The following is a 23,402-nucleotide window of genomic DNA, read 5'->3' as shown; positions in this document are numbered from 1 at the left end:
AGTTGAGCTAAGGAGCATCTTTATACTGTTTTGTTGGATCCACAAGTAAAAAGGTACTGAATGTAGGCTAATTGAGGTTTCAGTTTGCACCTTTTGTTTGTTTATTTTATTATTACAAGAAACAGAGCAGACATCCCATTTTGGAGTATATTGCTGCCACTGCCTTCTTACGAGCTGTTACCTCCTCGATCCATAGATCCTGGTCACTCCTGTACCTCCTTTCTACTTTCTTCTCTCTCCTCCCCATGCCTTTTCCCCCTTTTCTCTGGCAGCACATCAGCAAAGCCTGAACTAATTGACCTCGTAAATCTTATTAATGATGCTCACTCAGTTCCTCACTTTCAGCACGAATGCACAGGGCTTCAGCAGCAGGACTCACTAGTTAGGAAGCAGTATTTTTGGCTAGTAGTGTGGGACGTAGAGCGGTAACCTATGGATGCAGTTGATCACTGCAAAAATGTGTTTCAAGTTAAAGATGAAAGGTGTCCTGGCTGCACCTAGGTCACTGCTGTCAGGGCTTGTTGTTTTAATGCTACATAAATGCAAATAATGTCATGCTATTGGGATTTAGATAGGAGCAGGAGCAGCGGGTGCTGTTGGCTGCCTTCGCGTGGGCCCGCGCAGGCTCGGGGCACCCTGCGGAAGGTACCGGCCCTGCTGGCGGGGTGGTACTGGCCCTGCTGGGGTGGCACCGGCCCTGCGGGGGACACCGGCCCTGCAGGGGGCACCGGCTATGCTGGGGGGACGCCGGCCCTGCAGGGGGCACCGGCTCTGCTGGGGGGACACCGGCCCTGCGGGGGGCACCGGCGGCCGCGCACGCCGTGCCAACCGAGGGAGCGCACCGGGCCGCGGCGCTGCCTCTGTCGGGAGCGCGGCCGCGAAGCCGGGTGGCCCCGGTCCCCCTTCCCGGGGGGGCAGCGCGGCGGGGGCGGGAGCAGCGCCCCGCGTCACGGCGCCCCAGCCTGACGGCGCCGCCCCCCGCGCTGGGCGCGCCCCGCCGGGCCGTACCGGGCCGTGCCGTGTCGCTGCCGGCGCCCGCAGTGCCGCCGCGCCGCCGGCCGGTCCGCCGGGCCTCGGGCCATGGCCACCTGGCGGCGGGACGGGCGGGTGACCGGGCTGCAGCGGCTGGGCTGCGCCGGGCTGGCGGGCGCGCTGAGCCTCAGCCTGACGGCGCCGCTGGAGCTGCTGACGGTGCTGGCGCAGGTGGGCACCTGGCACTGCCGGCGGGGGCTGCGCGGCGCCGGGCGCAGCCTGTGCCGCACCGAGGGCCTGCGGGCCCTCTGGAAGGGCAACCTCACCGCCTGCCTCCGCCTCTTCCCCTACAGCGCGCTGCAGCTCGCCGCCTCCCGCCGGTAAGCGAGCGGCCCCGGCCCCGGCTGCGGGGGGCTCCGCGGGGAGGGAGGGGAGCGAGCTGCCTCCGGCCTGGCACGTCTGTTGGAGGGCAAGGGGGGCACTTGAGTGCCGTCTCTCATCTGGGTGGCTCGCTGGTGGTGTGTCCCCTCTTCCCACAGACATGTACCCTGGCTAATAACTCCATTGGGGTGATTTATTCAGCACGTAGCAGCTCTGAGGGCCTTGTGACATGCCAGCAGCTGCCTGTAAAGTCATAGGTGTTCTCCAGACTGTGAAGGGTTGATGCACTGTTAAATCTCTTCTGCTCAGCCAGACTCCTTTAGCAATGAAGTTGCAGCACTACCTACAAAAGTGACTGCAACATCTGTGCTTTGCAACCAATTTTTTCTATTCATTTGTATTCTCTCAAGTATTTATGTTGTCTGTATCAAAATAAAAAAGCAACAAAATCGTAATTCAAATATTTTACCCTGTTATGCAGTAGTTGTTATGCAAATCTGATGAGTCCTGAAGTCAATATGTGACATCATTTGTTTTATGATCTTGTTTTCAATAATACACAGACAATAAATTAAGGTAAACACTGGAAGGGTGCAGCACAGTCAACATGGGGCAGAGCTGACTGAGGTCTGCTGACCCGTGCTGTTCCCTAGGATTCCCTTGTGCTGCCAGTTCCTTTTAGCCTTTAAAAGGCGTGCCTGACTCTTCGTTCAGCGTGTCTTGCCACTTCAAGGGTTGTGTTTCTCTCTTTTTTTTTTTTTTTTTTATTGAGGTCAGCTGTGTGCATGGTATGCACTTGACATTTCTGCCCAGCTGGGTGATGGATTATTCCAGTTTGTGGGCCATGCTGGGTGGGGAGAAGCATGGGCTCAGCCCGTGCTGGCCAATCCTGCCTGCTGAGGCTCTCGCCCGGGCTGACGCTGCGGAGCCTGCTTGGGCTTGTCATTCATCTGGCTGAGCAAGAGTCACCCTCCCAGCTCTGCCTGCGCCTTTCAGGAAATGACAGATGAAGCTACCCTGGAACCGGGCAGCTTTGTGCTGTCCTTCTGCTTCTACTGCATGCGGTGGTCAAACGAGGGGAGGGATAATGGCATTGGGAGGCCGTAACAGTGATTTACATGTAATTTAAAGTTCCCAGAAGAGTCAGTGTATTGCGCCACTATAAACCAGTTGATTTGGAGCAAAATAACTAACTTCATTGTTTGTTCAGTTGAAACAGTGTATTTATTTCCTTTGCAAGGCTGTAGTTTGTCTCTAGTTTGCACAGGGTGTTCTTTTGAATTACAAGTGGAAGGAGGCTACCAGGAAGTTAGATAAAAACTGCCTACCCAAATCTCTTGATACATTGTTTGGGGATTTTTTTAGTGTATTTCCTAGTGGGAGAACGGTGCATGTAAGGGCAAGAAACACAAAAAGAGAAATGTTCCTTGGTGACTTACATAAATAGTAATGCCAATTGCAGAACGAGCAGGGCGAAGCAGGGGCAGAGGGGGTTAGCTGGCTCTGCACTCTGTAGTTACTGTGCATAGACTCTGTCTTCCCGTGCAGTTTTAAATGTCTTCTGGGTGGTGCCTAGAGACACCCCAGCACACTCCCCACGCATTTGTGCTTGCACAGGAAAATAAGGCTGTGTTGCTTTAGGGACCGTACAAGATACATAGGAAAAAAAGTTTGTGTCCTTTCGCTTTTGCTTGGCTAGTCTTTCTGCTCTGGGCTCTCTCCAGGGCACGAGACAAGTAGATGCAGGGATCTATCATGCAGTGCGAAATGAATGCTTATGTGAAAAAACATCAACTAAGCAAGCAGTGACTTGTAAATCTTTGCAAATTATTTTGTTCTGGACATGGTAACGTTGTGTAGTTTAAATGTAAATCTGCTGTTTAGGTGGTTTAGTTAATGCTTCCAAAATAGAATAATAACATTTCTTTACCTCCAGCTAAGATTGTCTTCTCTCAAGTCTTTTTACTTGCTTCTTGCTGCCTCCATGACACTTCTCCCTGGTGTAGGAGTGTCCTGGGTATGTAGTAAAGTCCTTCCATGCATCACAAATGCTTGAGTTGCAGGTTAGCCTTTAAAATTCTGTGCTTCAGTTTCAAAATTCCAAATTTAGACTTAACCTCCCATGCATAATAGTGCCTGGAAATAAGTCTTCTCTGCAGAAGTATCCCTGTAGATATTTCTGTCTCAACATAAGCAACCGAGGAAGGTTCAGTTGTTCTCAGAAGGTCTGTGATGAAGTTATCTGTGTATTTCTTCCTACGTGACATCTTTGACTGGGGGGTTGGACCAATGTCTCTAACTGATGACTGATGATCAGGGAATTTCTTGCAGACATGTTTGAAGTCATGGTAATTTTTTTGCTGTAGATGGGAATATATATGAGGATTCTGTGGTCTTTTGACTACTTTTGAAGTTTCTTGCAAAACAAACAAGTAAATCAAGTCTTTGAAGGTTTTTTCATTGTTGAATTGGTGCTTTGGACCATGATATCGCAGCTCAAGTTACATGAGTTCATATAGATAGAGCTATGCAAGCTGCCTCTAAAAAAGCTCTTTCAGGTACTGGAAGTATTTTTGCTGAGTAACATTAAAATCAAAGCAAATTGCAGAGTTACATATTCCAGTTCCTGACTTAGTTGTTAACTATAACTTCTGTGCAACATGGATTAACCCAAAATGTCTTTGGGCTCTTCGGTGCGTGTTTTGGACTCTGATCATGTTTGCTCATTCACATGTTCTGTTTCACAGAGGTTCTGATGCTTGTGTGGTGTTATATATAGCAAGGTCTTGGATGGAATACATGTTAAATTGTCAGCTCCTGCTGCTGAAGGGGCTTGTGGGCAGAAGTACATTTACATCAAGAATAATCTGCCATAATTTTTCATGTGTTGTTTGTACTGTCATTAATAGTGCCTCTTTTATGTGTTTATTCTAGACTTGTTATACTTTTCACGGATGAGCTGGGTCATATTTCCCACTGGAGAGCCATCATGGCAGGAAGTCTGGCTGGCATGGTTGCAACCATCGTGACTTACCCCACTGATGTAATTAAAACACGTCTTATTGTGCAGAACCGACTGGAACCATCTTATGAAGGAATTCTTCATGCTTTTTACAAAATTTATCGTCAAGAAGGACTCCTTGCACTCTACCGTGGTGTTTCACCAGCTATATTAGGTAAAATAATATTAGGGAAAAATCACCTAATTGCACATTGTTTATTGCAGCTATGTAGTGCGTTCATTTGCTCACTTGATTTCAAAAGCAAATAGTAATATTCTTCTATAGAAGATCCGTAGATTTACAAGGCACAACAATACTGATCACCTCTGCTGCAGCTTTATTGCTTCAAATTACTACCGAGTGCATAGGATTTTTAGGTATGGTTATGTGTTCAACAAAATTTCCTTCTTTTATAGATGATCTAGGTGTGCTTGGATGCAAGATATCCACCATTTAGTTCTTAAAAAAACCCCAAAACATATATCCACACACAGAGTTTTCCTAATTCTTATGTAGGTGTGAGAATGTCTCCCTAGCTGTTCAGTGAAACCAGCACAAGCAGTAATGTATAACTGATGTGAAAAGTGAAGATTAGTGATATTCTCTAAGTGACTTTTTAATTTTTTATTTACTCTTTTTAGCTTTTAAAAATGCCATTAAACAGTCCACTTTTTCACAACATGACATTATAAAAAATGCATCATCATAATAATAATGTATAATCCCACTATAAAATTGATGAGAGCGGGAAACAAGCAAAAGAGGACAGAAGTATTTCTCATCAGCTTGACTGAAGAAACTGTTTACCTGTGCAACTGCTAGGGTTGGTATGGGCTGGAGAAAGAGCTTGTCACAAAAGAGATAACCTGGAGAAAGAGCTGACCTGTCACGAGAGTAAAGCAGTTAATGGTTCTAACATGCACATTTTAATATGTAAATATATGCCCCTATCAGCACATCTAGGTGCTACAATATGGATGTTTGGTGGTAAGCCAGTGACTAAAAAGTGAAGTTCTTCAAAATATTGAGTTTGAGCAATGCAAGGTATAAACTGTCAGCTCATTCCGTCTTTCTAGGTTATGTGATGAGCAGCGCTGTTTTCTTTGTGTACAGTGCATTGATACACAACTGTCTGGTTTGCTTTCTAGGTGCTGTCCCATTTTCTGCAGGCTCATTCTTTGTTTACATAAATCTGGACAAAATCTGGAGAGAACCCATAGTTCATTTCAGTCCTCTTCAGAACTTCATAAATGGCTGTGTAGCAGCTGGTGTGGCACAGACACTTTCTTTCCCCTTTGAGACTGTCAAGAGGAAGATGCAGGTACAGAGCGTTTGTGTTACTAGTGCTTTGCTATAGGTTCTTGTTGCAGGAGCTTGGGACAAGACTAGCCAGATGATGATGAGTCTCACTTTATTTCTCATACCAGTAGGCTACAGAGACTTTGTTTTAGGTTGATTGGGTTTTGTTTCAGTTTTTTTTCTTTTTTAAGTCTGAAAATTATTGTCAGAAGTGTGCTGTTACACTTTTAAGGTGGGTTTGAGTACTAGCATGGGATATGTGTATGCTCTCAGACTGTCTCTTTAGCTTTATTTTTTTTCTTTTTCATAGTAAGTCCATCAAATTCTCACAGTTCAGAATTGGCAAACCTTCAGCCAAATGTAGGCATTCAGTACCCTTGGTGATAGGCAGGATGAAGGAGATCCATGTCATTTTCAGAGCCTGTGTGTCTGCCATTTATGCCTGATCTACGTACTGGCAACCACAAGAAGCTTGCACAGCCGGTATTAAGTCTGAAGGGTCAGAACTATCCTTGTTCTTTCTGACTCCTGTGGTTAACAGGTGACTTCCCAGTTGATGGTGCTGCTGATTTCCGGGGGCGTCAGCAGCATGAAAGTTACTATAAGCAGTTACAGTATAATTTTATATCCACAAGTCTGTTTTTTATATCCACAAACCAGTTACAGTATAATTTTATGTCCATAAAACATGATGATTTGATGATGTTGGCTTTTCATTAGAACTTTATCAGTAGAATAACAGTGAATAGCTGTCATCATCTGGTGGCCTTCTGGCTGTGGCATATGTGTGTGTTCTTTTAGCCTATTTCATGGGACTGCAGGTTTTTAAGAAGCTTTTGTGATCTTATAAAAAAAGCAGTCATTTAGTATGGCAGCATTATATAGGTTCCCATCCCCTCCATTACGTTGGTTGGTAAGTCACAAGCTAGCAAAATGTCAGTGGAACTGAATTCCCCTCTCCTGCTCCCCAGGTTCCCTTTTTCAGACAGGGCTCAGATCCAGTGGCACAGAAGCCTTTGTTGCCCTCTCTCCATCTCGTAACAGAGGACCTCAGCAGGAGAGTAATGTCTTTTTATAGACCAGTTCATGTAGCTGATGTGTTCAGAAGTCAAGCTTTAAGCTGAGCCCTTTCATCAGGTATCTCGTAAAATGGCTCAGGTGAGAAGGATTCTGAGCATGAAAACTTGATCATTTTTTCCAGCTTTATCAGTGGATCTAACAAAAGCAATTACTCCTTACAAGTCCTCTTTTTCTTTATATCCTTAGGCTCACAGCAATGCTGTTGCCCTAAAGAGTAAAGAAAAGTGAGGCATTTACTGTGCTGTTTCCCTTTTAATATTTTCTGTCAGTACATTAGTTACTTGAACATTCAGGTTTTTGTAATCATTTCAAAAGTAACTTTCAGTTGTAGCTGGTGTGGTGTTAAGTTCTATGTCAAGCTTTGTCTTGACAGGCAAGTAGGGAAGTGGAACAGGTTCATTTTTCATTTTCCTGCCACTAGGCTGTACTCTTTTACCAAAGGGATGCTTAAAACATCTGATTGGCACCTCTAGAAACAGGGGAACTGGATTTATTGCCTAAATATGTAGGAAGTGGGTATGCTAAAAATACTTTGGATGGCAAAAAGACTCAACAATGGAGAGGGTTTTTTTCCTCATAGATGCATTGCAACAACTCAATAGTGATTTTTCCAAGCTTAGAGAAACACCTCCTGTTCAGTGATTTATTCTGAAGGCATGGGAGAAAGCAAAGATGTTTCAGAAGAACTAGCTGCTTAGGTGTGATAGCCCATAATTTGTTTGGTCCTAGAAATGACATAAGTCAGGGAGGCTAGTCCAGAAAAGATGCCTGTTGAAAATTGTACCCAAACTGATGCTAAGAGCTCACTGGAAGTTTGTTTTTCATGGTTAGCATGCCAGGGTATGGCCCAGCTTTGCAGGGATCAGCTCTGCTTTGTGCTTACTTGTTGGCCTATGCAGTTTGCAGAGTGGTGGTGGTCAGAAGGGAGAAATGTCTAGGACTGCACCAGAAAAGGTACCATGCAAAGGGACCTAGAAAGAGGGAGAATGAAGAAGGGGGGGAAAGAGCTTCAAGACATTTAAGTGTTCTGTAGAAAAGAAGGGAGCAGATACTTCTGATCATGGTTTTTCTCAGATATCATATTCTGGTCAGCCTCCGTGCAGTGATTCACCTTCCTAGCTGATAATAAGAGGGGTGTAGCAAAGCCTTTAGCTACCCATGGGCCTGGTGCAAGCGCTCTGCAGTGAGTGTAGGAAAAAGCTGGCTTTGTTTTGAAGCAATGTACAAAGAGGAACCCAGCACATTGCGGAGGTCAGTATCAGATTCCTCTTCCTTCTCTTCTGTCCCACTGATCTGACACATAGAGGTAGTATATTGCCAAAGAAGACTTTTCCAGGGAACCTGGTGACCAGGAACCGGGGGGTTGTAAGGCAATCTCAGGAGCTTCAAAAACTGAGAAACCAGGGCACAAGGCTGTCTTCACTGATTCTGGGATGGAGTACAAGCCTGAGACCAGGATATCCGGTACAGATCTTCACATGACATGCTAGGCGGTCTTGGAAGAGTTAGCTCCATTCATCTCATCTAGACAATGTTTGAATTGTTTGCACAGACTAGAAAAGGAATTCTGCTGTGGGAGGAAGGATAAGGTGTTATTTTTAATCTCAGTTGTAATAATTTTGTTTCATCCTTTCTCATTTTACATATCTGAATCCTACACTTCTGACGTTGGCAGCTTTTGTCACTGACATCTTGTGGGAGTAGGAGCTGACTGTCAGTAAACAATTCTTCCTCTGTGTTTTGGTGGTGATTTATGATGTCAGATTTGCTCTGTAACCATGGTTTCTTCCCCCTCTGCTATTAGAATTATCTTTATCATGTTTACTTTTTTTTCCCACAAAGATGCTGTGTATGCTAAGTATACTTGAATGTTTCTCTTAAAAGAAATGTTAATTAATATGAGTGAGTCTTACTGAATATGCGAGTTCTCTGTGTTGTGCTTATCCTAATTTTATTCCTTTGTCTTCCTTTTTTCACTTTGCTTCTGATTGGCATGTTAGAGAATTAAGAGGTACTGTATGCATGTTTCAGCATGGAAATATGGCTTTTGTTGTACATCTCGTACATCTGTAGATGGGGATTAGTGAAGGAGAGGGTTATTCAAAGGGTTGTTCTATATCAAATGCTTTCCTGACACACTCTTAACGCTGTTATCAGTTTCTGAAAAAAAGCTTACTGATCTGTATGTCCTTCTGACATATGTTATTCTTGGCTTTCCTTCCTTACCTCACAATGTCATGGTCTTTGTTAAATCTAGTATCTAAACAGTACTTAAGTACAGCACTTTAACTTGCATACAAGAACACTTTTTTCCTTCAATTTTTTTTTTACCTTCAGCAGGGAAATACCTGCCTATGAATGAGTCTGAATTTAAGGGAAGCACTGGTAGTATGTTTCCACTTCCCCACATCATCTTTTTGCCTATAATGACCTTTATAAGTGCATATTGGACTGAGCTGTGGCATTTCAGTAAGGGAAGATGAATTTAGAGCTGTTATATGCTGTATAGAAGATTATTATTAGAATGACACTGATCCTAGACTATGTGTAGAACTGAAAAATCTACAAACATGCAAATGGTCAGCGCAAACCTAATACCCAAGTCTGGCACTTCCCTCTGTTCACATGACCCTCAGAGGTAGGCTCAGATACTCCTGGCTGGCCTTTCTCAACCTTCATTCCAAATTGACCCGTGACTTTGGTAGTTTTGTTAAGCAAGATGCACAAAGATGACCCTAAAGTTTCACAGATACTCCACCAGCTGTGCAGTTACTCCTCACCTGCTGTATACTTTTAGTATACTGCAGGATTCGGCACATTTTTGGTGTTGACTGCATAGCATCCTCAAGTTGTAAGGACATTTCTCTGGGGAAAGCATTGCTCAGTAGTGATCTTTCTGTTTTAAAATCCAGGCTTTGAATTCCCTCTGCTGCCATAAACAAACAGGCTCACTGTTCTTGGTTAGTGTAGGCTGTTGCCATGCATCACCCAAGAAGTGGCCTCTTTTCAGTGACAAAAGTGAATCAGTTAGGCCTTGGCTGCCTATAAATCTGCAATGTGTTGTGAGGTTTTTTGTTTGGCTTTTTATTTTTTGGTTCTTTGGAACACAAGTTGCTCTGCAAATGTGAAATCTGTTGTAAATGATGTAAATGCTATGAGTTCTTAGTAACCTGGAGAAAACTAAGCAGTCATTCCCTTTGTGAGGTAGCCTGTTTAAAGTAAATGCAATCTTATGCCCTGTTGGCCCATTTCTAGTCTGAAGTCAGTTAAAGGAGGTAGTGAAGACTCTCTTTAAAAGTAGCATTGTTATTTAAGTATTTATTTAAAAATAGTCACCTTACTATGTTCCCTGCCTGGTGAAAGTCAGTTTAGCAAGAACACTGGGTTGTAAACTAAGCTTTGGAAAAGAAAATTATAAATGTTTGTTAGAAAAGCACCTTCTCTCTGCTGAAATGAAGAGAGAGTGCTCCTGTGTTGCTTAAACATGAGTAACTTGCAAAGAGTGCTCTGTCATTGGAGATGGTCACTGGTGCTGGCCTGGTAGCCGCTGAAAGCTCTCAGGCTGTGGTGTCACTGCTGTTTGTGAGATCTCTGTCCTTGTCAGCTGGGAATATGAAAGTTATTGGAGACATGACCCAGTTTAAAAATAAGAAATCTTTTTTGGGTCATGTGGTTCACATGACATCTCAAAAGCATACGTGCTCTGAGACTTCATGCAAGGAGACTCTTTAATAGTGAACGGCATGGGATCCTGAGACTTGAAAATTTTCAGAGATGGAGCCATTTGGCCATACAGATTGGCAAATTCCATAGTGTGGAAGCAAATAAGGAGCAATATTACAACTTCTAATCAGATTTCCTGTGGAAGTAAGGCTTAGATGGTTGCTAGCTGTCTGTCCTTGCCCCCAGTAACTTTTGATCCTGCTGTCCAACTTCAACCAAACTTGACGGAAGAGTGGAGGTTTCAGAGAAACTTAACTTCCTTCAAGTTTTGTGAAAACAAGTGCAGATAGAGACAAGACTCCAAAAATATTTCACTTGAGAGAGATGCAGTGTGAGTTCTTAGTTTTCTGACTTTTCCCTGTGGTGTTATGCTCCCCTTCTTGGTGCTGGGGTTCAGGCATCAGCCAGCACCCCACGCCCTGGGTGATACTTGAACTTGGGACCAGCATGGCTCCTTTGATTGTTAGCAAATAGCTAATAGATGTCAGATTCTGGTTTTGGTAAAATCCTTTCCTTCCTTCTCTTTTTCCCTATGTCTCAATGCTTTGAGCAATAGTGTTTTTTATTGTTTTGCTGATGTTGCTAAGATATTTTATACCACTTTCTCTGAGGCTGTTGTGGAATAGTGCTCTACTGCTTTGGGAAGTACTTGGTCCAGTAAATGGTTGAGACACTGCCTGAAAAAAGCTGCCAAGCATAACATGGGCTTTACCTTCTGTAACAGCCTAGAGCAACTTTTGTGCATCTGAACAAACCTCAAAAGCATTTCTCATGGATCCCCAGATTTCCACAGGAGAGAATCATGAAGACTGCTTGTGAAGCTGAAACACTGAACAGTGCCAGTGGAAAAACTGATTAAAAGGGAAAAATTGTAAATCAAGAATTGGAAGCAGGACTGGGTGACAGCTTGTGCTATGCCTAGTGTCTTTAACCCTGTTCATCCAAGGAGCTGTGGTGTGATAAGTACATAATACTCACTCTGAGGTGGATTACAGCAGTAGCTTAGCACTGCAGCACAGTAGTGTGCAGAAGAAAAGCAGGAAAACACACTGTACCCATCTGAAATGCAGGAGGTCTGAGGGAGGGCAGAATGCAGTTCTCTCCGATGGATTTTCCCAGATACCGAAGCAGCCACCACGCTCCCAGTCCTGGATTTGGTAGTGCCACCTGAGTATGGCCACCATCCTCTTACAGCCTCCGCAGCTCTGTGATCAGTGTGGTGTGAGTGAGAGCTCTTTAATCTGCTTCGGAGCAAATCAGATGGGTTAACTTAGCCCACCTTTTTAAACTTGGTAAGCTCACCCAACTGACATGGCCTGGCATGGGTCAGGGTACGCCGCTGTGCACACACAGCTGTTACAGCTGTGATTTTCAGCAGGGAGACAGTAATGTCTCCAGAGTGATAGCTGTCAGTGTTACCCCTAGCATGAGTACTTTTGCATCAGTTGCACAGGAGAGCCTTGTATCCATTTGTCTGTGCTTAAAATGATGTGCCTGTGACTAATTATGCAAAATACGCTAGGAACAGGAGCTAAAACTTTATGGACACTCTTTTATATCTGATTTATTTTGATTTGGTGTAATTCCTTGCCTCATACACAGAAGGCCAATGGAAATACATTCTCTGTAAAGCCCTGATCCTGTAAAACATTAATTTTCTCCTCAGCTCCCATGCAGACAGCTGGAGATGTGAGAACTAGTGTTGCTATTCATTGTGCGAAGTGTGGCACCAAGCTAGTTTGGCTAAGGGCTTGCACCATTGAATAAAGTAGTGCTAATGTACATGATGAAAATGGTACACCCATTTGTAAGGATTGAGCTGAACCACCACGAGGCATTCAGAAACCACCCAGAGATGTCCATGCAAGGGGGTTGCACTGCCTTGAGGGGGAAAAAAAACCCAACGACTTATATTCTATATCAGAGATTTCTTCATACCGCAGGTGTTAAAAGCAAGGAAAGCTTTGGTTCGGTAGCAAAGGAGGGGTTCTGCAGCAACCTGTGAAGCCTCAGTGTACACAGGCCCGTCGATAATGTATTTAAAGCTAAGAGTCAAACTTTCGAGCAAGCATTAAAGTGTTTTGCTCGTTCGGTGCCGTTGATCTCCTAAAGGTGAGATGTCTTGGCCCCAGTTCAGGTTACAGAGGAAAAGGACAGCATGTTCCTGGAGTGCAGGAAGCTGGAGGTCAGCTGCTCTGCTGTGCTGCTCTCCAGCCGATTGCCTCCTGATAACTTGTCATCGTTTGCCTTCCTACATGCCTGAATACCTTTGGGTGCACTGTAGCCAGGGGTAAGTCAGCATTATACCAAACCACTGACACAGAAAGACAATGACTACCAGGTAGGGCTGTCCTTCAGGAGAAAGGATTAATCAGCCCAAGAGAATGCATGCTTTTTCCCCCTAATATTAATATTTATTTAAATTTTAATTATTTTTTATTTGAGTGCAATGAAATATTCTTTCAAGGATTCAGCCTTCGCTTGAGTGAAATTTCTATTGACTGCAGTGGCATTAGCTTGAATGAAAACAGCAAACTGTCCTTCAGTTTCCTTTGAACTACAGTTACGCTTGCCTGTTGGATGTGTCCTTATTAACCCAGACTGCAAAGACTTCTTATTTTAGCTTCCAGATTAGAGCAAGAATTCTTCTTGAGCTGTGTTGTAAAGTGCCTTCCTATACTTTTTTTTTTTAAGTTGATTGGAAGTGTAGGACACCCAAACCTGTTGAAAATATACAAATAAGAAGAAATGTTACTATATCTACCATCAGGGTCACATATCACTTATGGCAGCTATTCGCTGTTAGTTGATCTTTCATACTCCATGCCAAACAGTACTGCATACTCAAAAAATCAATAAATAGCAAATCTTTGTACCAACAAACTTTATGAACGGGGAGGAAAGGGGAGAAGCACGTGAATTGAGAGGGAAGTATTTCCAGATAGTCTCTGTTAGATGTAAATTCAAATAGTTGTGCAAACCAAAATGTTCTGAAGTGCAAGTGGGCTTTTTATTTGCACAGCTCTGGGCTCAGTCTCAAGTGGCCTAACCACCGTGTCTGCCATTCCCTGACCTGGTGGTCTCTCTGCTTGGTCCCCGTGCGGCTGTATGAGTCTTGACAAGATTAAAGTGATTGATCTTTTGATGAGCACGGTTCCCACTGCAGCTGCGGTGAACTACATCCATCCTTCAATCCTAAGAGGAAGAGAGGAGGAGGAAGAGAGGGGCTGGGAGAGGTCATTGAAGGGAAAGTCTTTATAAGAATCTGTGAGATTAGTTCCCAAAATGAGACAACTATGTTGTTCTGGCAGTCACCTCATGATGCAGACAGTGGGGAGGGATGGTGTCTGAAGACCCTTCAGGTCACAATTAACTTTAACAATTAACTTGAGTTTTGTCATTACACTGCACCTTCATTTAAATATTTTGTTTATAGTTGTGTGGGGGTTTTATACATGTATCTCAGGTTCAGATTGTTAAAATAGAACACAGATATAAATTTGGGGCTGTATCACAGTGCTCTGTCAGGACCCCTTAAAATAGAATTGCTTTAAAGGCACCTTGACTTATGTTGTTGCCAAATTCAAATCTCAAATCGTGTCAGACTCACAGAATTATAGGATTGACTGAAAAGACACTAGTTTAAAAAACTAAAGGCATTCTTTGTTTCTTTTGTATGCTGTTTGGCTTTGAACCTTCATGGTACACTTCACTCATGTTTTCAGACTCTTTGCCGTGATTGTAAAGACTTAACTGTTTTAGTAAGGCTTCTGCGAGGAGCAGTGGGTTGGACTCAAGGAGCCTTATGGGTCCCTTCCAACTTGAGATATTCTATGACTTAATAGACTTGGTGGCCTCTGGATACTAAAAGACTGCTTGTAAGAGACCAAATGGAGCCAATTCTGCATGTGATGTTCTTTAATCATTTAGAGAACCCTTTGTCCATTAGAGGTAAAAAGATTAGCAACTTAGCCCCGCTGTAACTACTGTGACTAACAACTTGGCACTCTGTAATCAGCGCAGTGGGCTGTACTGTTCCTCCAGGCTTCTGCAGTATGAGACAGCCGTAACTAGAGGGGAAGGAAGTCTTCAAAAATTTCATAACATGCAGGTTTCCATGCAGCAGCCCACAGTGTCAAGGGGTGTTAAAAGAACTCAAGATGATTTGAGGTGCATGGCATGAAACGCTTCTGTCATTAACTTGATCTTTTTGGTATGAGATGAGCTGTTTGATTTGTATGTCATAGTAAGTTTCTGCAAAAAAAGGTAGAAAGACAAGTTTGATCTGGTTCGTTACTTCCATTTTCTGGATCTGGTGCCATAGGGCGCTTGTGAGAATTGCAGTGTTGTAGACATGCTTAGATGATGCAGAACCATCCAAAACCCACAGCTACTTTTGTCATTAAAAACTGCCAAATGAAATGCCTTCTTAGGTTTTTCTTTTATTAATACATTTTAAATTTGTTCAGGTGTTCCAAAATACTGAAGTTTTAACTCCACACTGATACAGTTTTTAGTTTTCCTTTTGCAGCAGGTGAGTCTGAGAGTCTGTGGACAATTGTTACTTGGTACTTTGTGTAGGGTCCTAGAAAGATACTGCCTCTGTAAAACAGAAAGACCATCAAAACATACCTCACCCCACAGACTGGAATCTTGAAAATGGCTGTAACCGTGGGGAATGTTACTATAAATAATCTTTCAGTAAGTCTCTTAAGTGGTCAGTGTCTCTGGGCATATTAGGAATCTGGGGGGGGTTGACTTACCTGTTCCTTTTTAACTGCCTGCTGGATGTATCTACTGCGTGCAGAATCTTACTGGAACCTGAGTGTGCTTGTCGCCTGTCGTGGTGTTGTAGGCAGGAGTACTGTACCAAACCCTTCGATGTCTGCCTTTGCAATGTATACAGTAATGAAAGGGATTAAGTCAAACTCATGCAGCTAATTCTGGCTCATCACGCCCTGCCTACTGCAAAGGGACTTAAAAAGGAAGGGAATCGCATGTTAACAGCGTTCCTGCTTTCCCAAAGTGTTTTATAAACCTGTCCCTCTTCGCTGCTTGGCTGCCTGTAACTTCCTTTACCAAAAAAGCTTGTGGAAACTGGCTGACAGTCCAGAAAGCAGAACAGGGTTTGAATCCAGCTTTCCTATGACTGCTGACCTCAGTGCCAGGGAAGGTTATGGAACAGATCGCCTTGAGTACCATCATGCAGCGTGCACAGGACAACCCAGCGCAGGTTTATGAAAGGCAGGACCTGCTTGACAAACCTGATCTGCTGTGACAAGGTGACCTGCCTAGTGGCTGAGGGAAAGGCTGTGGCTGGTGTCTGCCTGGGCCTTGGCGAAGCCTTTGGCACCGTCTCCCACAGCATCTCCTGGAGACACCGGCTGCCCGTGGCCGGGGCGGGTGTGCTCTGCGCTGGGCTAAGAGCTGGCTGGGCGGCCGAGCAGAGCGTGGTGGGGGATGGGGTGACATCCCGCTGGCGGGGGCACACGGGGTGTCCCCAGGGCTCAGCGCTGGGGCCGGCCCTGTTTGATATCTTTATCGATGACCTGGATGAGGGCACCGAGCGCACCCCCAGCCGGTCTGCGGAGGACACCAGGCTGGGGCAGTGCTGCCCTGCTGGGGGGCAGGAGGCCCTGCAGGGGGTCTGGGCAGGCCGGGCCAGGGGCCCAGGCCGGTTGTGTGAGGTTCAACCCGGCTCCGTGCCGGGCCCTGCCCGTGGGGCACAACAGCCCCAGGCAGCGCTGCAGGCTGGGGCAGGGGGCTGGGAAGGTGCCCGGCGGGAAAGGGGCTGGGGGGGCTGGCTGGGCCGGCTGGGCAGGAGCCAGCCCTGTGCCCGGGTGGCCACGGGGGCCAGCAGCAGCCTGGCTGGTGTCAGGAACAGTGTGGCCAGCAGGGCCAGGGCAGTGCCCGTCCCCCTGTGCTGGGCCCTGGTGAGGCCGCCCCTCGAATCCTGTGTTCAGCTTTGGGCCCCTCACTGCCAGGGGGACGTGGAGGGGCTGGAGCGTGTCCAGAGCCGGGCAGGGGCTGGGGCACGAGGCTCACGGGGGGGGGGGCTGGGGGGCTCAGCCTGGAGAAAAGGAGGCTCAGGGGGAACCTGATCACTCCCCACAGCTCCCTGACAGGGGGGTGTAGTGAGGTGAGGGTCGGTCTCTTCTCCCAAAAAAAGAAGTGATAGGACGAGAGGAAACGGCCTCAAGTGGCACCAGGGAAGGTTTAGATTGGATATTAGGAAAAATGTCTTCACTGAAAGGGTGGTCAAGTGTTGGAACAGGCTGCCCAGGGACATGGATGGGTCACCATCCCAGGAGGTATTTAAAAGAAGATGTGTAGATGCGGTGCTTAGGGACATGGTTTAGTAGCGGGCTTGGCAGTGCTGGGTTAATGGCTGAACTCAATGTTAAAGGTCTTTTCCAACCTAAACAATTCTATGATTCTGTGCTGTTGCATTTTCAAGGATACTTACATTATCTGAGTGCTCTTCTAAGCTAATATTACCATCCTTAGTGGAACTGTTCCCTGAAGTCTCAGTTGCAGCACTCAGCATCTTCCACGGTACAGTCATGAGAGTCTGTGCAGGAGTTTCTCAAGTATTGTGGATTAAGTCTTGAAAGCTTATTTATGTCCTTCTCACTGCTGGATTTTGCTATTCTTTTTAAAGCCTTACACCCCTTAAGTAGCAGAACCAAGCAGACAGCTGAGCTTCCCTGTAGCAAATGAGCATAAGTGAATATGTGTATGACCCTCGGCTGCCAGACTGGGTCCATTACCTTGAACTACCTGCAAAGGCAGTGCTGGTCATACTGTAAAATCAACAACAGTTAAATCCCATAATGTCTGCGTCTCTGAGTCCTAAAACAGAAAGCTGTGGGAGCTTGCACCACAGTTAGGAATTATGAAAAAAGCTGTAGCCACATGGAGTTAGCAAGACCAATGTAGACACAAAGGGGATGAGCAATTAGAACAGGTGAAATACTTTCTGCCCCACAAATGTAATCCCTGTCTTGCAAATCAGGTACACTGTTGAGAAAGTTCAGAGAGAAGCAAGTGCTTCTCTTCTCTCCTTAAAATGTAAAATACAATGGATTAAATCCTCAGCCCTACTCTTGTCTGGGGTAAAAGAGTGAGGGCATGATAAAGGGGATCCAGAAGATAACAAATCAGGACATTGTGGAAGCCTATTGCCTTCTTTCTCAGTGCAGACAGCTGCTTTCCCAAAATCACCTCCCAAAGGCCTGTCAAAAGGAAACTGAATGGTTTCACCTGTTACCTGCCATCACATGCGTATTCAATCATGCACAAAAAAAAGGGAGAAAAAAAATCATGATATGTGATTTATTTTTTTTGTACATAAAGAAGACTACGCAGTTAGTGTGTGGGATGATTAGGGTTGTTTTATTAGCTTCACAATTGTAGCAGTAGACTTACCAGTAATGCAAGGGAACACAACAGCATTAAACTGTTTGATTAGCAACTTCTCTTATACATCTGAAGTGTGAGGTTTGATCTGTTTCCATTTCCATCATCTACATTGCCAAGTATTTGAAATGCTATAGCTGAGGCATCTAGAAAATGTCATCACCACTTGTTGATTTATGAGAGGCTTGTTATAGGCTTAGCAGCTCTAGGTTAGTCTGGCCAAGGAGGGAAAAAATGCTACACCATATGGTGTTTCAGATCAATGAGGGGATAATGCCATCCATATTCACCAGTCAGTTAACTGTACAAGTCCCATTCATTTTTATCAAACTTCTGCCCTGTGGTGATCCACTTGCATGCACAAGTCATCAACCTGTGTCCTGGGGTCCCCACACACTCCTGACTGGGAAGTGTCACTTGCCATGTATTTGAGTGAAACTGATTTGAAAGTAAGCCCATGGCTGCATGTGCACAGATGGATGAGGATGGGATTATTCAAGGTCAGGTTACCCTGTCTGTGCTAACGCAGTAGGAGATTAATGAAGGAAGGATTTTGCTGTTAAAAATGACCCGCTACACTTCTTCCATGTGAACTGACACTGTCTATACTGCAGTTGGAAACGTAGCTGCAGTCCAGCAGGATGCTCCCAAGCTAACTTTAACCAGTCTGGATCCACCAACCATGTAGCAGAGATACGGGAGTACAGGCACTAACTGCTCACCCACAGCCCTTGGTGGGCTTGGACAGCTCAGGCTGAAATCTCTGTCCTTTCCTTTCCGCTGCGCTGTTGCTACTTAACCCATAGTAAAGTTCGCCCTTCTCATTGCAGTGCGGACACAGCCTCGGCAGCCAGAGTCAAGCCAGCAGGCTCTTCTGTTTTGATCAGAATTACAGGAAGGCAGCGTGGCATCTGGGGCCAGCCCCAAGGTTCCCTTTCACAGCTGCTCCACTGCCAGCGATGTGCAGTACCTCTCCCCAGACCTGGTGTGGGGCTGATGCCTTTATGTGGCTCTGGTTTGGATGATTTGTCTTCGCAAGGGTGGGACTTATTTCTAGTAGTGACATGGCACAAAAGGCAATGCTGTGTGAAATTACTGCTCTTTCTCCATTGTGCCTATCAGAGAGTGAATTCCCTCCCTTTTTTGTTTGTATTTCAAGGCAAAATAGCTGGGTTAATGGAAGAATCCAGATCAGTTTGTTGAAACCTGGTATTAAGTGTTCCTTATGTACCAGAATGGAGAAAACAATTATCTTTAATTACTCTGGTTTTCCTTTGCTTGTTCTAAACCCCCCTGGGTGTCTCTTGAACAGGCCCAGAGTCCTTGGCTTCCCCACTATGGAGCGGTTGATGTCCATTTTACTGGCATGGCTGACTGTTTTCGGCAGACTGTGAAGAACAAAGGTGTGCTTGGACTTTGGAGTGGACTCACACCCAGTCTGCTCAAGGTGAGGTTTTGCTTTCATCCCTGTCAAAGACTATCCTGAAGTAATTGAGACACACTTTTGGACCGTGGGGATTATAAAGTTTATGACATGCCTCTGAACTTATTAGCAGCTTATAGATGACAGTCTGTGACAGAACAGGTATAACCTCAGGCAGGTTATAAACCAGCTCTGGAACTGAGTTTGGGCATACTTCCCCAAATGTAACTTGGCTGCTAGATGTCACTACTTCCGTTTAAATGTCCTTAGAGAAGGGAGCGCTGCTAACACACAAGGTAGGGTATGGATGGGCGATTGCGAGCGATCCTCTTACAACAGCTAAACAAGTTCTGCTTCTCAGCTGAGCTTCAGTAATTTGGCATGTAGTACCAAGCTGTAGAGAAAATTGTGTGTGTACAAGCCACTTCCTCGGAAGTCAAAAGCAGTACGTCTGACCAGCTACTTAATGCATCCATATCTGTTACTGCAGTCCTTGCTGAGTTAAAAGCATGAAATAAAAGAAGGTAGTTTAGTTTACATAAATGCATTTTATAGCGCTGCAGTAAGGATTACCTACATGGAATACTACAGCACAGCTAGGGAGTGGTAGTTGAGTGACAATATGATTGATTGTGACGGCCTGCCTGTGCCTGGCTCTGCCTTGGCTGGTATAAAGCCACATGGCACCAGAGCTGCCAATTTTGCATGGCGCAAAAGAAGAAAGTTGTTCAGTCAGTCTGCTGTATGTAGAGTAAATCCCACGTTTCCTACCAGGATTTGCTGAGGTTGCTTAGGATTTGCATAAGTATTTGGCAAGTTGTGATAATCTATAGGCTAGCACAGACCTTGTTCCTCACAATATTGTTAAATTAGTTATCTACCAATAATGAACTCCTACTTTTAGCATGCTGCAGGTGCCACCCTAGTTTGAGGTGGGACTCTGATTTTATATAAATGAGCATAGCTCTATTATCAGATCAGATCAGATGTGAAGTCCCCGAAGTTTCCTTTTGTAAAACATCTAAGCTAAGAATGCTACTAGTGAGTGTAATACTGCTTTTTTTTATCTTATGTTGCTTTTTTTATTATTGTTTTATCAGATTGTCCCATACTTCGGTGTTATGTTTAGCACCTTTGAATTCTGCAAGCGGGTCTGTCTGTACAGGAACGGTTATATTGAATCCCCTTTAAATTACAAGCTAACTCCTGGGGTGGACCAGAGTTTACAGCCACAAGAACTGAGAGAATTAAAGCTCCTTCGAAGGGAAAATTTTGAACCAAGGAAATCAGCTTTTGAAAACTGACATCAGTGTGTCCATTGCAGATATACGTACTACCTTTCTCAAGGAACTTTGCAAGAAAGACATGCTGAGCTACAGGTACCAGCGTTTCAGCGGATTGCATGGTTTTAGTACTGAGACACCAGTGCTGGTGTGAATAAATCTTGTATCTCATTTGCTGAGTGGATATAAATAATATGAATAGCGAGCATATACTGAAGAGGAGAGATGCAACTAGTTTGAAAACGCTATTTGAACTTGAAATGACATTATTCTAGGTGCTTTTCAATATTGAATAGCCATTTTGAGATAAAACCACTTGCAGAAAGGCAAGAGAACTGAGATGAGAGTATAAACTGCATTATAAATATTAAGAAAATTCAAATGGATTTTTTTAAAGTAATCTGAGATAGTGAGTCAGCCAAATGTGATAAACAGACCAGAATACATACAACGTCCAAGAATTTCTACTGAAACATCTTTTTTTTTTTTTTCAGTGATACCGTATGGACGTGGCATTCTGCAAATGCAGAATTAGTCTCATTTCAGTCACACTCCAGAATCCACTCTTTATTCTTGAGACTTATTTAAGAATAATGATTTTATATGAAACTTTGGTGTAGAGATGAAAATATGCTGCTGCAACTTTGATTTTGCTAAGAGAAAATTGCAGTGTGCGAAATGAACTGTAATACACTGGAATGACAATCTTGTAAACTTAAGTGCATACTGGAAAATCTTCCCCCTTTTCTCCTGTGTTGTTCCTGTGTGTATGTGAATTATTTCAGGCTTTGACAACTGGTTTTCCTGAAGTTCTCTAACTGAAATATTTCCTGAAAAACGCAGTTCTTAAATGTGTTAGATATTTCAGAGCCATAAGCCTTGTCATGTTTTGCTATTCTTAAAGCTCTATTTTTATATTAAACTACTTTTTAGTTCCTATGCGTAGACCCAGCCCTACTGTGCTGCTCAGAATTTACCAGCAGAATAGCACTGTGCACACAACCCGTGGTTTTCCCACTTCCAACTGTTGTGATCTGGGAGCCACAGATTAGTTCCTGTAGGTAGGAACCTCTGTGAGACCACTAGGTTATTGCCAGTGGCAATGCCATTGGTAGTCCTCTGACCAGTGCAGGGAGCTTTTGGACAATAAAAGATCATTGGTATTATACCCGAGGACCTGGGGTATTGCTCCGGTTCCTTTGTGGAAGTACAGCCGTGGAAGAGCCCCATCCAAGTGCCTTAAAGCCCATGTCTGCGTGGGAAGGTGGCTCTGCCCTCGGCGTGCCCCACCAGCCTCGGGCTGTGGCAGCCTGTGAGTGAATCACAGCAGCCAGCGAGGCATGTCCACACCAGCTGAGCTCCTGCCCTAGCTGCAGCACCCTGGCTCAGCACAGGATTTGCCTGCTGGTTTACACGGCTCTATGTGCGTGTTTTTGTACCATTTATGACCCTGCTGGGTGGAAATAAGTAAATCTCAGAAACTGCTTGGTTAAGCCAGGTCACAGCGGGATGAGGCAGTGGCAGATCGATGCAAGAAGTCTGTGACTATGGAGAGAGATTTGCAGAAAGATTTGTGATAAGTAAGGCCTGCCTTGCACCTAGAACTCAACATTGATGTACCCTACAGCTAGTCTCTTAATGTGCTTGCTCGGTTCTGCTGCAGTGGTGCTTCGTATTGGTTTTCTTCTTAGAGAAGAAATACAAGCATGGATAGCGAGAATTAAGGTTGTAGAGAGCAGATCTGGTGGCTCTTGCATCACACTGAGGCTGTAAATGCCTTTGGCTCTCTAGTCAACCTGCCTAGTGAACATGCTTCTCCGTGCCTCAGTTTCCCCATCAGCACAGTGCAGGTAATAACACTGAGGCTTATTTCAGGTGTGTGAATAAGGAGATGTGACTTGTGGGCATGTTGGGGACAAATGGATTTTCAGAGTGGCCTTACCTCGTCCAAGCATACCTGTATGTTTTTCACTAATGTTGTATTTCTAAATAGATTTTAAAGATTGACTGATGGGTGCATATGAATGTCTGATCAGCTCTTCAAAACTGGTAAGAGTCAAGCGAGTCAAGAAATTACCCCTACCTTGTTTCTGATATGCTGGATAGCACCTTTGTATTGTCATGCACTCCTGCAACTATAAATCACTTACTAACCTGTTATCAGCTAAGCCTCTGCTTTTCGTCACATCGCATCCATGTGTGAGAAATCCCCCAGAAGGTAACCCTAAAATACTGAAGACAAAGTGCTTCAGCAGCGGATCGCTGACATGTAAATGGTGTGTGATTGTGAAGACCCAGTTAATAGCAGAGCTGAATCGCAGAGACAGCTCTGGGGAGATGAATGAACGGTAACTCAGGTGAGTTGGGTGCAGCCCTGCGGTGGGGCTGGTGGGGGGTACCTGGTGGGCTGTGTGCCCACCCGGGCATCTCACCGCAGCCGAGCTCAGCGGTGGGGCTGGCGTAGGGAATCCCTATGATATTTGGAGAGCCCTGTGATGCCCGGAGTGTTGTGTACGCAGGGGGCTAGTGATGGGAGAGGGCTCTGAGTGGGGGTCCCGGCTGATGTGCTGTGGGTGTGAGCGGTCAGGCTGGATCCTGTGCGTGTCTGAGGCTCCGAGCCTGCCCCGTCCCCGCCCGGAGCACAGCCGTGCTCTGCCCCCGGCCGTCTGCATCACCCTCACCATGGCAGCCGGCTGGCGCGGAGGGGCTGGGGGAACGTGGGCACGGAAGGCCCCGTCACCGCCACGGGGGCTGCCCACCGGGGGACGGGGGTGGCCGCGCCTGTGCCAGTGCGGCGAGGGGCCGGCGGGGTACCCCCCT

The 23,402-nt window shown here is 45.2% G+C and overlaps 1 protein-coding gene across 2 annotated transcripts; it reads left to right on the top strand.

The window, feature by feature from the left end:
• The first annotated feature begins 991 nt into the window (after positions 1 to 991).
• Positions 992 to 22,601, top strand: SLC25A43 (solute carrier family 25 member 43). Of its 2 annotated transcripts, XR_005830970.1 has the most exons (6): positions 1,015 to 1,352; positions 4,288 to 4,529; positions 5,504 to 5,676; positions 19,189 to 19,323; positions 20,400 to 20,678; positions 21,077 to 22,601. XR_005830970.1 is itself a non-coding variant. In XM_040614546.1 (5 exons), exons 1-5 carry the CDS (start codon positions 1,081 to 1,083, stop codon positions 20,601 to 20,603), a joined length of 1,026 nt encoding a protein of 341 aa, XP_040470480.1. In that variant the 5' UTR covers positions 992 to 1,080; the 3' UTR covers positions 20,604 to 20,753. The 2 variants fall into 2 exon arrangements, 1 of the variants encoding a protein (XP_040470480.1); XM_040614546.1 differs by lacking the exon at positions 21,077 to 22,601 and having other exon boundaries at positions 992 to 1,352; positions 20,400 to 20,753.
• The last annotated feature ends 801 nt before the right edge of the window (positions 22,602 to 23,402 follow it).

This window comes from Falco naumanni, chromosome 14, assembly GCF_017639655.2.
Source record: "Falco naumanni isolate bFalNau1 chromosome 14, bFalNau1.pat, whole genome shotgun sequence".
NCBI lineage: Eukaryota > Metazoa > Chordata > Aves > Falconiformes > Falconidae > Falco > Falco naumanni.
The sequence above is the reverse complement of the archived record's forward strand: the minus strand, read 5'-3'. Positions and strand labels throughout refer to the sequence as shown.

What these genes read in the sequence shown, in the direction of transcription:
- SLC25A43 (XM_040614546.1), top strand. Translation starts at nt 1,081, where the DNA reads ATGGCCACCTGGCGGCGGGACGGGCGGGTGACCGGGCTGCAGCGGCTG. An exon ending in CAGCTCGCCGCCTCCCGCCG is followed by an intron (nt 1,353 to 4,287) that starts GTAAGCGAGCGG and finishes TGTTTATTCTAG; the next exon opens with ACTTGTTATACTTTTCACGG. An exon ending in TGTTTCACCAGCTATATTAG is followed by an intron (nt 4,530 to 5,503) that starts GTAAAATAATAT and finishes TTTGCTTTCTAG; the next exon opens with GTGCTGTCCCATTTTCTGCA.